This window comes from Panthera tigris, chromosome D3 (genome assembly GCF_018350195.1).
Source record: "Panthera tigris isolate Pti1 chromosome D3, P.tigris_Pti1_mat1.1, whole genome shotgun sequence".
Classification (NCBI taxonomy): Eukaryota; Metazoa; Chordata; class Mammalia; order Carnivora; family Felidae; genus Panthera; species Panthera tigris.
The window spans coordinates 33,155,105-33,170,986 of record NC_056671.1 but is presented as its reverse complement, the minus strand read 5'-3'; the positions used below and the strand labels follow the sequence as shown (position 1 = coordinate 33,170,986).

Below are 15,882 nucleotides of genomic sequence, written 5' to 3'. Positions count from 1 at the left end.
CTCTGGACATTTGACACAAGAGACACAATAGCAAATGTTTTTACTCAGAAGTTGGGCAAGAACTTTCACCTGCAAAACTGGGGTGAATTGAAATCAGTTATTTTGAGAATGGTAATCACAAAGGCATCAGGGAAGACAATTCTCAGTTATAGCAAATGACTTACTTATGTGCCTCAAAAATAGGTAGCAAATGCCTTGTATAGTTATTAAAAAAACAATAAAGAAAGCGAGGATACAATTCAATAAATCCATACAGACTAGAAATGATATTACTACCTAAAATCATTATGGGTAAAAAATAAATGATCACATTGTATATCAATATTCTGCTTTTTTAAAGGCAGACGTTAACAAGTACTTGGTATAAAAAGCTATTATAGCAAGATAGCAACTAACCTTATCTTTCATTTATGTCTACAAACTCTGTAGGACTTATCAGTGTCTTAAAAATGGGTAAAACTATGAAAGTGCCTTTTCTTCTTGTTGGCTTCACAATTTTAAAGCAGAACGTAAATTTTAATTTCTAGTTTTACATTTGAATTTTATTTACAATAGTTACAGTTTTGAAAATAATCTGGCTTTGATAATTACTGCCCAAAATTGTCCAAGTTTGGTGAAAGTAAACCCAGGAACTTGAGCTCTCCAGACTTAGGATTTCTCATTACTATTATTTATAAAAGCAAGACTGGTTTTCCGTTATCCTTATATTATGGATAGAGGGTAAAGGATGCTTATTGCAAATTGAGTGGACTCAGAAGGCAGACTTGGAAGCTACCTAACAGTGTTGGTGTGATGTCGAGAAATGTGTTTATTCTCTTTCTTCTGCAAAATGAGGATGATCATAATCCTACGTCGTAGAGTTGCTGCAACCACTAAATGAAATGTCAAATAAAACACACCTAGGGCAGCGCCTGCTCATTGGGCTGCTTAATAAGATGCTACTTGCTCTCCGCATCCTGCTCTTCTCTAATTGGAAAGTTACTGGAGCAGTTTCAAATTCAGAGTCCTCTTAGAATGATAGAAAGTTAAGCTGGGCGGTGCGTTTGAGGCCAGCCTACTCAGTAAGAGTCTCTTATTCGTCACTGAGCCATAAATGAATCACAAAGCTTCTTAGGAAAAGAACTTCTGTCACCAAGGACAAACGCTCTTTTGCCATAAGACTAAGAAAGCCTACATTGACCGATGGAAGGTCATGGATATCAGGTTGTGGTTGAGGTCACACATCTGGTAAAGAAGAGAACACAAAACCATCACATGGATTAATTCTAAAATCATGTTTCCTTCCTGATTTCTCACAGCTCTCAAAGATACACTCAGGATACCTCTCTCCTGTTTAAAATTTGTTTAAATATCTGTACTCCCTATATTATCAATCACATTATTAAAAAATTACAATAAATTGGGGCACCTGGGTGGCTCAGTCGGTTAAGCGTCCGACTTCGGCTCAGGTCATGATCTCACGCTCTGTGAGTTCAAGCCCCGCGTCGGGTTCTGTGCTGACAGCTCAGAGCCTGGAGCCTGCTTCAGATTCTGTGTCTCTGTCTCTCTCTGCCCCTCCCCTGTGCTCTCTCTCTCTCTCTCTCTCAAAAGTAAATAATAAATATTAAAAAATTTAAAATAACAATAAATTGATAGACATTCTATATTATTTATTTGGGGATTTGAAAATACTAAATATTATTATGAGGTCGATTTCTTTCTCATTTACATTTGTTTTGGCCTCCTTTAGATATTAATTTCCATCCTCTTAGCACATTCCAGCCCACCAGGTGGCCAGGGAGAAGCAGGCTGGTGTGTGAATCTTCTGAGACAAATCCACAAGGAAATTTTTCTAACATGTGAACAATCTTGCTCAAGTCTGAAAAGAATAGAAACACACGGCCAAAATAAGTAGGGAAGTTATTTTGTTTTGGAAGGTCCCAACATATTTCTTCCCTTTTATAAATCTTGACATTTGCACCATAGAATGTTTGTTTTTTGAGGATCCTTTGAAAGAATAGTGTTTGCGGGCATTTCTTCTCCTTTCATTTATCTCAATAGAGAAACGGCGAGATTAATCCATTGGTGCCTGAGAGACTTTTTTTCAAATCCGGCATTGTTTTAAACTAGCAACTAATCTCTGGAGAAGACTCCTGCGTCTTTCGTAACCTTCCTCGACTGGATAGTGAGGCTCAAGTTTGGTGTTTTAAAGGGCATCGCAAATCCCAGAATTCCCCCCAGAAATCCCCAGGGGAAGTCAGTGGGTGGGAGAACCTGTTTCGCTTTTGCATTGTACAGAGAACAGACCTTAGTAAGGGAGCCAACTCCTCAAGTACCAGGAAGGTTCTCTTTAACTGACACATCTGTGGGCTTGTTTACCTGTTCATTGTAACTCAGAAGCACATCTACAAATCCTAACTGGGAGAAAGATTCCTAATCTTAAATCTTAAAAAAAAAAAAAAGTTATGTTATGAAAATTAAATTGTGTAGAAAAGGGCTTCCTGCTCAAACACTTCGTAATTTTACCAAACTGCTATTATCTTGTGTATTTCTGTAAAACTAGCTCTTTCTATTTAATGAGATTTCAGGCTTTATTTTTTTGGGAAACAAATAGTATTTTAATATATTATGAAAACAAATTTATGATAAACTAAATGTTTATTCAAATAGGAATTTTAGTCATGACTTGGTCTGGTTAAATAGTCTGACAAATCAAATGTGAAGCATAAAAAAGAATATTTCAGGGGCACCTGTGTGGTTCAGTTGGTTGAACATCTGACTCTTGATTTCTGCTCAGGTCATGATCCCAGGGTCATGGGATCAAGCCTTGCACTGGGCTCCATGAAAGCGTGGAGACTGCTTGAGATTGTCTCTCTCTCTTCCTCTGCCCCTCTCTCCTGCTTGCGTGCTCTGTCTCTAAAACAGCTTTTTTTTTTAAATATAATTTTTAAAAAAAGAATATTTCAGTGTAAGTCATCCGCCATCTGTTAAAAGTTTGGGGATTCAACATTTGGATCCTGCTAACATTATCTGGAAATTCATTCTGAACCTCAAAACCTGTGCCCTCCTTTCTAAAATCTAACGTGAACCAGGCTCCTGTGACATCCACATTCTGGCACATAAAATGACCAATGGGGCTATGCCTCAAGTTTCAGCTTTGAGGTTCAAGTTACTATTTTTTTTTTGGAAGAACAACAACAACAACAAAAAAGAATGAAAGAAACTCATCGTTTTGTTGTCACCTTCTCAATAAGCATTCAGCATCTCCCCTGAGATGTAGTCCAAAATCACTTGCTTTAAGTGATCAGATTTAAGACAGATCACTGTCTTTTCAGGTCTTTCCAGTGGCATTTGGAATGTTAGCAAGTGGGGACAACTGCCCCCCCCCTCCAAAATGCAGCCTGCTTGGTCTGCCTTCTCTGGGTTAAACACATTTACAACTTGGGGGAACCTTAATGGTGGTGATTTTAGATGCCATTCATTTAAATAAAGAGAAAGTTTTTAACTGGAGGAAACCATTGGCCTGTTGTCTTCAGAAAGCTCCAGGAGAGCTCAGTATTACAGTCTGAGCAACAAAGTATCACAGGGACAAGTTAACTTCAGATCCCTGACTAAATTTACCCCCCACTGTCTTCCAGATACATCTTCCTGGACACCAGGTGAGAGCATGAGGTCCCTCTCATCCTTTCCTCTGATAGAAACACACGTGGGGAGCATACCCATGTGACAGTCAGAGGCGTCCTTATCACATAGAAAGGCAGGGACATTCTATTATCGACAGTATGTTAATTGAGTGAACTTTGTCTAGACTGGACTTGAATATGTGACTGATAGTAAAAATAAAAGAAGAATCAGCAGTTAGGAAGAGAGCTCAAATATTTTTAAATTATTAAAATAAAATGATTTCAAATTAAATACATCTTCATTTCTCCCACCCATTTGTTCATTTGACAACATTTAACAGTGTGTGACTAATCTCTGCTTTTTTTAAAGAAATCAAAGCTTCAGGGGCACCTGGGTGACTCAGTCCATTAAGCATCCAACTTCGGCTTAGGTCATGGTCTCACGGTTTGTGGGTTCGAGCCATGCCTCGGGCTCTGTGCTGACCACTCAGAGCCTGGAGCCTGCTTCGGATTCTGTGTCTCCCTCTGTCTCTGCCTCTGCCCTGCTCCCACTCTGTCTCTCAGAAATAAATAAACATTAAAAAAAAAAATCAAAGCTTCAAGGTAAACTTTTACCCTTAAACAGTATGTCTTGATCAATGTTTTTAGAAATTCTCGGCATATTTTGTTCTGTGTTTGGAATATTTGATAGGTGATTTTGTGCATCTGTAGGGCAAATAACAACAAAACGGTCCCAAGGGAAACTCGAGTGGGGAAGTTGCAGGGCCTGGTGTCCCTCCAGTGAGGGCGTGCGGTCGGGCACACATGTGATGGGAGGAACCCACGTGCCCCACCCCTGCCACCTGCTCCTGCTCCAGAGGCTCCGCGTCACCCTCACTCCTTCCAGGGTGGTCATGCTCTCCATCCTTCTCTCAGCTGCAAATACCCCTGACATGGAGTTGTCACCAACTTGGTTTCATTGAACTGCCCAGGTTTCTTTTTTTTTTTTTTTTAATACATGAAGTTTATTGTCAAGTTGGTTTCCATACAACACCCAGTGCTCATCCCACAAGGTGCCCTCCTCAATACCCATCACCCACCCACCCCTCCCTCCCACCCCCCATCAAACCTCAGTTTGTTCTCAGTTTTTAAGAGTCTCTTATGCTTTGGCTCTCCCCCATTCTAACCTCTTTTTTTTTCCTTCCCCTCCCCCATGGGTTTCTGTTAAGTTTCTCAGGATCCACATAAGAGTGAAAACATATGGTATCTGTCTTTCTCTGTATGGCTTATTTCACTTAGCATCACACTCTCCAGTTCCATCCACGTTGCTACAAAGGGCCATATTTCATTCTTTCTCATTGCCACGTAGTACTCCATTGTGTATATAAACCACAATTTCTTTATCCATTCATCAGGTGATGGACATTTAGGCTCTTTCCATAATTTGGCTATTGTTGAAAGTGCTGCTGTATGCTTTCCAGAGTGGCTGCACCAATTTGCATTCCCACCAACAGTGCAAGAGGGTTCCCGTTTCTCCACATCCTCTCCAGCATCTATAGTCTCCTGATTTGTTCATTTTGGCCACGCTGACTGGCGTGAGGTGATATCTGAGTGTGGTTTTGATTTGTATTTCCCTGATGAGGAGCGACATTGAGCATCTTTTCATGTGCTGCCCAGGTTTCTTTCAAAGTATTGGTGGTGTGTTTGAGGGCAGGAGCAAGACCTCCCAAGACCTCCCAGCCCTGCCCCCACCAGCCTGCCTGCTGACTGCCCACCCAGTTAACAGGAGCACCGTTCTCTGTCACTGGAGCCCCAAGCCCTGGTACGACACTGGGTCCCTTGGGCCGCTTATCCATTACCATCAAAAAGTCCCATGGGTCCTCCCTTCACATTGTGTCTAAACTGTTCACTTTTCTGTCTCTACTGCCACGATCCTTCTCCCACCTCTCGACTAGACCACTGAGTAACCTCCTACCAGACCCCCTCACTTCCAGCTTCCGTTCTTACCCTACCCCACAGATACCACGCATAGCATCTGGATTATCCTTGTAAAATTATAAATCGAACCGTGTCACTTCCTTAGCTAAAACACGTCATTGGATTCTCATGAAAGGAGAACAAAATTCGGGCTCCTAACGCTGAGGGCTATGGCACTTCCTGCCTTTACATCCTCACCCTGTGCCCTGCCCCACTCCCACTCTGTGCTGTGCCCACACTGCCCCCCTCTCTGTGCCCAGCACCAGCCAGCTCTTTCCCTTCTGCCATGCGATTCACTCCCTGCTCATTGCATGGCTGATTCCTCCTCCATCATCAGGCGAGCTCTTTCGCATAGATGCCTTTGCTGACTAACCTCCCAGATTATTCCCCATCTCTGTATCCACCTTGTTGTACCCATAACATGTATCATAATCTGTAATTATTCTGCATAATGCTTTTTTTGTTATTTACTTTCTGTCTCCCTCAGTAAACTATAAGCTCTCTGAGGGAGAGGATCACATCTGTCTTGTTCTTTGTTGCAGCAAATCCTAAGTTAGCAAAGTGATCTGAAATTGTACACATGGTAATACTCAAGTACTTATCAAGTTAATTGGTTAAGCACTGGTTGATTAATATGGAGGCTTGCACAATGCAATCCAAAGTGTAGAACTAAAGGAACAAAGTGTAAAGTGTCAGTCCTGGGCGAGGGTTGTTTGCAAAGAGCTGCTTCTACCACAAACTATCAGAAAAATCCACACACCTGTCTTGAGTGGTCTCTCCTTGCTGTGACTGCACCAAAGGATGTGTATTTATCCGTGGGCATGCTTTTTTATTCAGTATCTGCTATGTGCCAGGATGGGCAGAAACTAATATCTAAGAGGGACTGTTCTTTAGTTTTTTTTTCTTTGCTTTCCAAGACACTTGCTCTTTTTTTTCTATCATGTTTGCTTTCGGTATAACTGGTATTGGGCATTCCAAATCCCTGTGATCAGTTGCAACCTCCCTTTCCCTCTCAATGTTCTTAGGATCTTATAGTCACATTTTAGAAACAGTCGTATACACCTGGTTTATTTCCTCTGAGTGAGTGCAAACCTCTCTAGATCTTGCACAGTGCTCAGAGCAGAGCTCAGGGTCAGGAAAAGTTCTGAGAGGAGGGAGGAACAGGAAGGGAGGATGAAGAAGGAATACTGTGGATCCCAGAGCAGCTATAGCACTGTTCAGCCTTGTAAGGTTTTAATAACAAAAGCATGCATTTTATTTGCATCTTAGTCCATCAGAAGGAATTCTACAGAAGGAATTCTGAAAGATTCAGGAACCGGACGGGTTGTGTGCCCTCAAAATGCTGTTTTGTTATCACTCCCTGAATTCTTTATTTCTAGAGGGAGCACCGGGTGTGTCTGTTAGAAGAGCTAAACTCAGCTGCTTCTTATAAGAGAAAATGGGTGGTTCAGGGTCAGGAATAATCTCTACAACCAAAGACAAACTGAGTAGATGATATCAGGGTGTGTGTGTGTGTGTGTGTATGTGTGTGTGTGTGTGTGTATTTTAATACTGACTTAGTTTTACAGTGTTCCATTAAGTGTTTTTTTTTTTTTAAATAAACCTTAAAGAGGACTTGGCAGGTCCTTTAAAAGATACACACCTTTAAAATAATGGTCAGTCCCATTTGGCTCCTCTCCATTTTTGTTCATTTCCCTTTCTAATGACGTTCAGGTGATTCTCAAAGACTGTTGCAATTTCTAACTTGGGAACTTGACCTGGGAAGTTTATGAAGGTTCTGATGCAAGGCCCATCCCAGACCTATGGAATCAAAGTGTCTGGGAGGCCGAGAAATGGGCATGGTGGCCCCAGGCTCCACTGCTCTCACAAGTTTGGAAAAATCGCCTTGCTAGAACAAGGGTAGCAACGGAATGAAATATTTGCTTCATCTGCACGATGTTCTCACAGTAGGCTTGAGTAACATACATGACATCATAGAGATAAGATTCTCTCTGCTCACTTCATAGGCAGCGCTGTGCCTACAGCGTCTGTCTGTCTTCTGCAGTGAGGCACCACACTTGCTTCTTCCTTTCTTGGGCTCTTCTGTTGAGATGAGCCCATTCTGTAAAGATAAATTGTTAACTTCCAATAATAAACAATAAACAACTCGTGACACTTTAGAAAAATGTTCCCTTTGCCTCCCAGATCCTCGGCTCATTGTTTGTGACTTTGATACACCCCCATTGAAATGTTTTTAATAGCCTGCTTGTAGCCACAAAGAAGAAAGCGGATTCATCTAACGAGAAGTTCTGGGCTAACGCGCAAAGGTTGCCTGAAACCGGAAGGAGGTCGCACAGATAAATTACTTCCATGTATTTTCCAATTAAAGGAGTCTGCCCAGCGTCTGAGTCCAACAAAATATCTGCAGTGTGATCTAGTCTGCCGAGTGTGGAATCAATTGGGGGTTGCAAATGTAGCCTGTGCATGGATTCTAGATCGGCTGCTTCAAAATCACGTACGGCAGCTCTTTGATTGTACAGATTCCTGAGATTCACTCCCAGAATTTCAGATTTAGGAAGTTTGAGGTGAGGCTTGATACCCGTCCCTTTAAGGGTTCCCAGGTGATCTCCAGGACTTACCCCAACCCAGGATGAATCATGGAGTGCTCAGAGCTAAAGAAAAATGGATGCTTGTGCTCCACCCTGAGGCACTTCCCTGTCCCACTTGAGTGGAAATGGCTGCTGACGCTGTGCTAAGTGTGGATGTGGCCGTGGTGGGAAGCAGCTGCGGGTTGAGAAGGGGGTGGCTGCTTGGTAAAAGCATGACCTTGCATGCATTTGGTCCCAGAACAGCGAGAGCTTCCTCTTGTGAAATGAGAGGGTCTATCGTAATATGTGCTGGAACATTCGAAGTCAGGAACTTTCAGCAAAGGCAAGTTAAAGGATTTACATGTCTTCAAATAAGTTTTAGATGTTGACATGGGCGGTAATGATATGGAATATTTTATATGCCTTTCTGAACTGTAAAGGGTTCTCTTTGTCTTTAATTTCTAAGACAGCTCTGGAACCAGGGGGATTAAGTCTTCATTTACAGCTACTCCTTAACGCCGGGACAAATTATGGCTCCCCCAAGCAAGGGTGCTTATTAGTAAATACGGTTAAGCGAGTGGATGCTGTTCCAGAGGATCGGTGTTTATACTTCAGCTGAGGAATCATTTAGGAGGAGAAAGCCTGCCCATTAATAAGCAGACCTGCCATGACTAATGGCTGTTCTGGCCCCAGCCTGGACAGTGAGGGCTCACGGAGGCCAACCTGGCTCTCTTTCGGCCCTCTCTCAGCTTGGCAGGTTTAGAAAGCGTTTCCAACTGAGGTCCCCAGGGATTCCGGTACAAAAATGCTGAAAACCCTCCAGTACAGTGGTATGTTTATAAAAGTCACAGGGGCCCCGGTCCCACCCGAGAGAGGTCAAGGAAATGCATTTGTCTAACCTCACAAAGTCTTGACCAGAGAATCGTATTTGATTTAATCTATATCCGTAGCAGTTCTGTAATTGAATAACAAGTCATTTATTATGAAAGTTAGGAGTGTGTTTCTGACTGGGACCCAGGCAGCACTGGCTGTGTTCTCTCTCCATGTCTCCTTTTTCAAGTACGGTGACTGAAGGTTTTGGCCAAACTTTCTTCCTCAAGGAGGATTTTTATGGGTCGCCTTGTTGTGAGGGGGATATTAAGCAACACGTGCCCCATGAGTGCATGGTTTGTATATAGACAGCAGTGTCGGCCCCATATCAGCAGTCTCACTGGGCAGATCCCCATAGAAACTCTGCTTGGGGGAGCTGGAGTAGGTAGAAAGGCTTAGGAGATGGAGAGAGGATCACATTCCATGTGTATTCCAAGGCCAAGAGTGTGGATTCTGGATTCTCCATATGCCTGCTTTCCCAGGGTGCTTCTAGACAGAAATGAGGATAAGCCTGGAGAGACAGACTGGTTCTACTTGTGGTAGCATCTGAGGGGTAGTCAACCTCTGTATTCTCTCTAGGTAATCTCACCAGACCCCTGACTTTAAAACCATCTCTATGTCCCTGAACTTCAAATAGACCTCTCCAGTTTTCCACCTCCCTCCAGCATTCCAGATTCCTATCCTGGCTACCCATATAACCCCTCCAACAAGAATGCTTGAAGGGCATCTCAGAACTGGATTTCCCCCAACCCTCTCCGCCCCTGGTTATCCCTGTCTCCTCAATAATGACAGAAATACAGGAACTTTCTTTGCTTCTCCTCTGTCCCTCCACCCTCCACATCAAATTTACCAGCGAGTCCTGCTGACTTGACCTTTAAGACAAACTGCGAAGACGTGAACCTCCCTTCAGCTCTGTGAGTTCCTGTCTCCTTGACCACAGCAATAGCCTCTTAGCTGCAGTCTGCCTTGGCATCACCATGTGAAACAGACCACATGAGAGCCCCCACTAGGTGGAATGGTTGGTGATCAAACTCCCTTTAGAGTGAATTCAAGAGAAGTTAGGCATAGGGGAAGTGGTGCCATGTTTTTAGCCCAACTCTTGGGAGAGTCACTTTGAGAGGTAAATGTGGTTTGGAGGCCACGTGGGTTGGAATCGGTGAGGCGTATTTGTTTGTTGATGGGGAGATACGGGCGGAAGGGAGCAGGAGGTGACGCAGGGGAAAGAGAAGGATTGCCCTTCTCCCTGGTCTCCCAGGGCATACGACTCATCCACAGTCACAGGACAGGGAATACGAGTGCCCACTGCACAGGTTAGCTCTAGGTCTGTAGGCTAATGTGCTTGATGTGGTTTTGGACTGGTGGTGGGGGTCCAGAGCCGACAGCCATGAAAGAGTTCTTGAGACACCTTTGGTGCAAAAAGGTGATTTTATTGAAGCAGTGGGACAGGACCTGTGGGTAGAAAGAGCTGCACTGGGGTTGTGAAGAGTGACTGATTATATACTACAGAATTGGGGGGCCAGGTAAGGAAAAAGGGAGGTTTCCAAAAGGACTTTCATATGCTCAAGAGGACTCATAAGATACTGCGTCCTTGCTATTGTTGAGCCAGTTGATTTTCCCTCTAGCAAAGTGTTAACATTAAGACAGTAGGGGGTTCCTGGAGGAATGTTATACTCTGTATTTGCCTCAAGTATTTGTCAACGGGCTGCAGGTTATAAAGAAATTTAACGTTATTTACATTTTCTTCCTGCCTTTGTTCTGCACATCACTAAGGAAGGGAAGGTGATGTTAGGGCTCCAGGTAACTGAGTCTGTGGATTTCTGCAAGTCTGGCTGTTATTATAACATTGCCTTTTTTTGTCACTTACTAAGACATTTGCAAACTGATTTCTATCAGTTAACCATTTGTTTTCCCCTTTTTCCCCTTCCTTTGTTCTTGGACAGCCAGGAGTGTCTGAGGAATGTCACTTTGAGGGGGGCGGGGGGGACAATTGTTAGCTTGTACTTTGTCCTCAACATGTCTTTGGCTCCCTGTCATGCTGGTGGGGTGCTCTCCCCCCTTCTCTCAGTGAAGTAGGAAGTGGGCTCATCAGCTGACTGACAAATGACAAGGAGGAGGGTGAATTAGTAGAAGAGGCAATGTGTCAGGGAACACATGCCTTCTTTCTGAACATACCATGGACTCTTTGACCTGCCCTTCCCTCCATCTGGGATGTTCTTGAAGAGGATTTTCATATGGCTGATGACTTGGTGACATCTGGGCTTAAATGTCACCTCCTCAGAGAGGCTCTCCCTGACCTCGGAATCTAAAACAGTCACCCTGCCATTCACAGTCATATCCCCCTATTTTCATTCCCTGACTCGCATTTGTTACTGCGAGAGATTCAGCTTGTTAATTTTCTACTTGTTTACATGTTTATCACTGTATCTCCTATGAGATATTAGCACCTACTAGGCCCTGAACAGCGAGAGAAGTCTTCATGAAGAAGCATGAGGCATTTCTTTTCTTTCAGGGAAAAATACAAATGTGTCATGATAGAAGAGAATAGAACCCAGTTTGGGTATTTAGACTTGAATAGGCCCTAGATTAAATCTGTGTGTGGGAGGGTGCGTTGTAGAGGGTAAAGGTACATCCTACACCCTTGGCTTTATCGATAGATAGCTTGTCACAAGCAGCCTGTATCTTCCTAGGCAAAGGAAGATCTCTGAGTTCTCAAGGCCACTGGGCACTAACTTGAGCTTTAATACCATTCTCTGCAGGCTTCCTTTCATGCCAAAGGGCATAGTTAGAGGTTCAGTTACCAGCAGTGAATATCATGTGAATATCTGAGCTAAGTGTATCAAGGGAAAAAAAAAAAAAACCAACCTTTAAAATAGGAAAATGGAGAGCCTGGGCTGAGAAAGAAACCTTTAAGTGGGAAAATAGAGAGGCTGGGATGTACTCTTTAGGCCTTAAATGGATGTCTGAACTGGGCCTAAAAGACCCTTCTGGCTCCGCAGCCAGTGTGGTCTTTTCAATTGGGCTAAAAGAAGTCTGCCAGCCTAGGGGTGCCTGCGTGGCTCGGTTGGTTAAGCGTCTGACTTCCGCTCAGGTCATGATTTCACTGTTCAGAGTTTGAGCCCCATGTCAGGCTCTGTGCTGACAGCTCAGAGCCCGGAGCTTGTTTCAGATTCTGTCTCCTCTCTCTGTCCCTCCCCCACTCATGCTCTGTCTAGCTTAAAAACAAATCAACATATTTTTTAAAATTAATTAAAAAAGGGGTGCCTGGGTGGCTCAGTCGGTTGAGCGTCCTGGCTTCGGCTCAGGTCACGCATGATCTCACAGTCCATGGGTTCAAGCCCCGCGTCGGGCTCTGTGCTGACAGTGCGGAGCCTGGAGCCTGCTTCGGATTCTGTGTCTCCCTCTCTCTCTGCCCCTCCCCTGCTCATGCTCTGCCTCTCTCTGTCTCAAAAATAAATAAAAACGTTAAAAAAAATTTTTTTAATTAATTAAAAAAAAGAAATCTGCCAGCCTAGGGGCAAAAGCAAAGAGAGTCTGAGCACCTAAAACAACCTTTAGTCTTAGGTGATGGTTTATGTTTCTAACAACTTAAAAAAAAAAAATCCTAAGACTTCTAGGGAAATACTATAATTAGCCAAAAAAAAAATATTTCTACGTAGTCTCTAAAAACAAAACAGACAAAAACACATCAGTATACCCAGTTTAAAATAATATATAAAAAATTGTATGTTCTACCCCTGTATTTCTTCCCTACATCTATGAGGATGTTACTGAGGTGCCAAATCACCCAGGATCGAAACAGTATATCATTCTGTCAAAGGATAAATTAGGAAGTGACTGTATATCTAGTCAGGTGACCTAAGAGCACTCACCCTCCTCTGACCAGGAGATACTAACATAGTGGACAAAATTTACTTCAGAAAGAAAAGGGATTGCACAAGCACAGATTTGATCCACCATTTTGGGTAAAGCCATGGATACTTTAATCAAACTACCTATCCCCCTGGTGGCAAACACTTTAAATGAGAGGAACCAAACCAAGATTGATGAAAGCTAAGGTTTTAATAGACGTCTCAGACAGTTTCTTCCTCTGACTATAAAAAGTGAGTTCATGTGGCTCAGTAGCATGTTGTTATGGGTTCTGTGATTGGTGATGTTTCCTGTTTACTTCTTCAGGAAAGATCCAAGTGACTTGGGCTTACACAGGGACTGGCAGAGACCTGGGGGGACTTTGGTGGTTGTCTGCATTTTTCCCCTGGTTTGTGAAGCTCACCTCACTGACTGACCCATAAATTACAAACCATATAATCTGCGGGGTGGTAGGCAGAGTTCTGGACTGCAGTGTTTTCTGTTTCCCCTTTATTTAGGCCGGAGGAGAAAAAATAGATCCAGAAGAGGCACTGATCTACGAAGAGGATTTAGATGAAGGGGACGGTGTGGAAGGCGAGGTGGAAGAGAGCACAAAGTTAAAAATGTTCCGCAGACTCGCCTCGGTGGCCTCCAAGCTTAAGGAGTTTATCGGCAACATGATAACCACTGCTGGAAAAGTTGTGGTGACCATTTTACTCGGTTCATCAGGTGAGAGTTTCCAGTATGGGTTGGAACACAGGTAGCACTTTGGCGAATCATGAAAGACAAGGCTGAGGAGAAAATGCCGAAGGAAACAGCCTCATTCCAGAACACCAAACTCATAGCCATAACTTGTAAAACTGGCCACGTGTACGCACCACACACACAAATAATTTTTCCTGTTCAGTTCTCATGTTTGTGTTTTTAGTCGGTTTCTTTTTTTTTAATTAATTTATTTTTTTTTTACTGTTTATTTATTTTTGAGAGTGAGAGAGTGCAGGAGTGGGGAGGGGCAGAGAGAGAGAGAGAGAGAGAAAGAGAGAGAGGGAGACACAGAATCCGAAGCAGGTTCCAGACTCTGAGCTGTCAGCACAGAACCCGACGCGGGACTCGAACTCACGGACCGCGAGATCATGACCTGAGCTGAAGTCAGACGCTTAACCGAATGAGCCACCCAGGTGCCCCTTGGTTCGTTTCTATTAACCTCCGTAAAGCAATCTTTTTCCATATCTAGGTGATGTTATGTTTTATACGTGGATCAGAAAGACCACCGTTCTCCTCCCCCAGAGCCCGTGAATGGCGATCGGCTACGATGAACAATGTCAGTATACTCTCCAGAGAGCCACATGTGTGCATTCTGAAAGCACGTCTGTTTACACTGGGTCATTAGGAGTCTTAATTTAACTCTCCAGGATATACTATTTTTCTTCCTCAGTTAGATTGTAATCTTGCAGCACAGACACTCACTTCCTTTAAATCTTGGCTGCCGACTGCTTGTTCCATAATAATGTTATCTCCATTTTCTCCCTCCTTCCATCTTGCTGCTGGCGGCTGCTCCAGAGCCACTGGGAAGTTGGGTCCATACCGCTTCCTTGAAATTGCACAAGATGAAACAATGTGACAGTTTTTTAAATAGCAAAATTAAAAAGTGGAAAAGAGAATTGAATTTCTCAAGAAATATCCCAATATTTTAATGAAGAGTCATTTCAACACGCCCCCTACAAAGGTTTTTAAATGCCTATAAAAAAAATTCCCTCATTTTCCATGTCCCCTTTTGGTAATAGTATGAATCAGATTTCATTGGGTAGGGCAAAGTTTTAGTGAGACTTTGCCATAGATGGAATAATTTTATGAATCCAACTTACCCCCAAAAAAGTAAGTTATTATAAAAAGTGATATCGGGGGGGGGGGGGCTCCTGGTGGCTCAGTCGGTTAAACCTCCAACTCTTGATTTTGGCTCAGGTGATGATCTCAGGGTTCATGAGATCAAGCCCCATGTCAAGCTCTGCCCTGGGAGTGCGGGGCCTGCTTGGGATTGTCGGTCACTCCTTCTGCCCCTTCTGCACTCTCTCAATCTCTCTCTCTCACAAAAATAAATAAGTAAACATTTTTAAAAATGGTATCAGGGTAAGTTGGAATGGGCACACAAGTATCCTGGAAAAAAATGGGGGGAGAAGTAGAAAGATGGAAACAGGCAAGTAACTGTGCTAACTTCACTGTATGAAAAGTAGATACTTGCTCTGCCAAACAGCACGGGAAGAATTTCTGGCAACATCCTGTGTTTCCCTATATTAACAAATACCACTTTATGTGTGATCTTTTGCACAACAAAAATAGTATTAGCTCTGATTTTATAAATGAAATGGGATTCCCATTTCAATCACTGGATCCACACCGGAAAGCATATGAAGGAAATGTCCATCATCTCCAATAGGAACATGTCTCGAGCGGTGAATGATTTCCCAGTTCCATGCGATTTTTCATGATCACATCTCTTCTTCCTTAGGTATGATGTTGCCATCTTTGACCTCATCTGTGTACTTCTTTGTATTTTTGGGTCTGTGCACCTGGTGGTCCTGGTGCCGGACGTTTGATCCATTGCTGTTCAGCTGTCTCTGTGTGCTGCTGGCTATTTTCACTGCGGGGCACTTGATTGGACTTTATTTATACCAGTTCCAATTCTTTCAAGAAGCAGTTCCACCCAATGACTACTATGCAAGGTAAGACAAAACGTTAAGACATTTCAAGGACAACTGACTCTCCTTTATGATCTTGTTTGAATTTGCAAGGGTTCCTCTTGATGCCCATTGATGTGTTCCGCAAAGGGTCGGTGGGGATGGGGGAAGCAATGTAGCACTTTCAAGTTATTGAATGACAAAGTCCAAAAGGAAGTGGGAGGTCTCTTCAAATGGAGGTGCTGCTGAGACATGGAAGAGAGGGGAGGCTGCTGTTTGGTCTCAGCTGTGGAAAAAGATCCCAGAAGAACATTTTGCATCAAAGAATAATAACAACATGTTAAAGCATCCAGCTGGAGGATGGTC

At 43.2% G+C, this 15,882-nt stretch overlaps 1 protein-coding gene across 8 annotated transcripts in view; it reads left to right on the top strand.

The window, feature by feature from the left end:
• The window catches only part of LOC102966393 (piezo-type mechanosensitive ion channel component 2), a 468,901-nt gene that overhangs the window by 259,317 nt on the left and 193,702 nt on the right, over positions 1 to 15,882 (top strand). For all 8 annotated transcript variants that reach the window (XM_042961476.1, XM_042961473.1, XM_042961474.1 and 5 more), the window contains exons 6-7: positions 13,360 to 13,570; positions 15,348 to 15,561. In XM_042961476.1, coding sequence (XP_042817410.1) covers positions 13,360 to 13,570; positions 15,348 to 15,561 — 425 coding nt within the window. The remainder of the gene's footprint in view (positions 1 to 13,359; positions 13,571 to 15,347; positions 15,562 to 15,882) is intronic.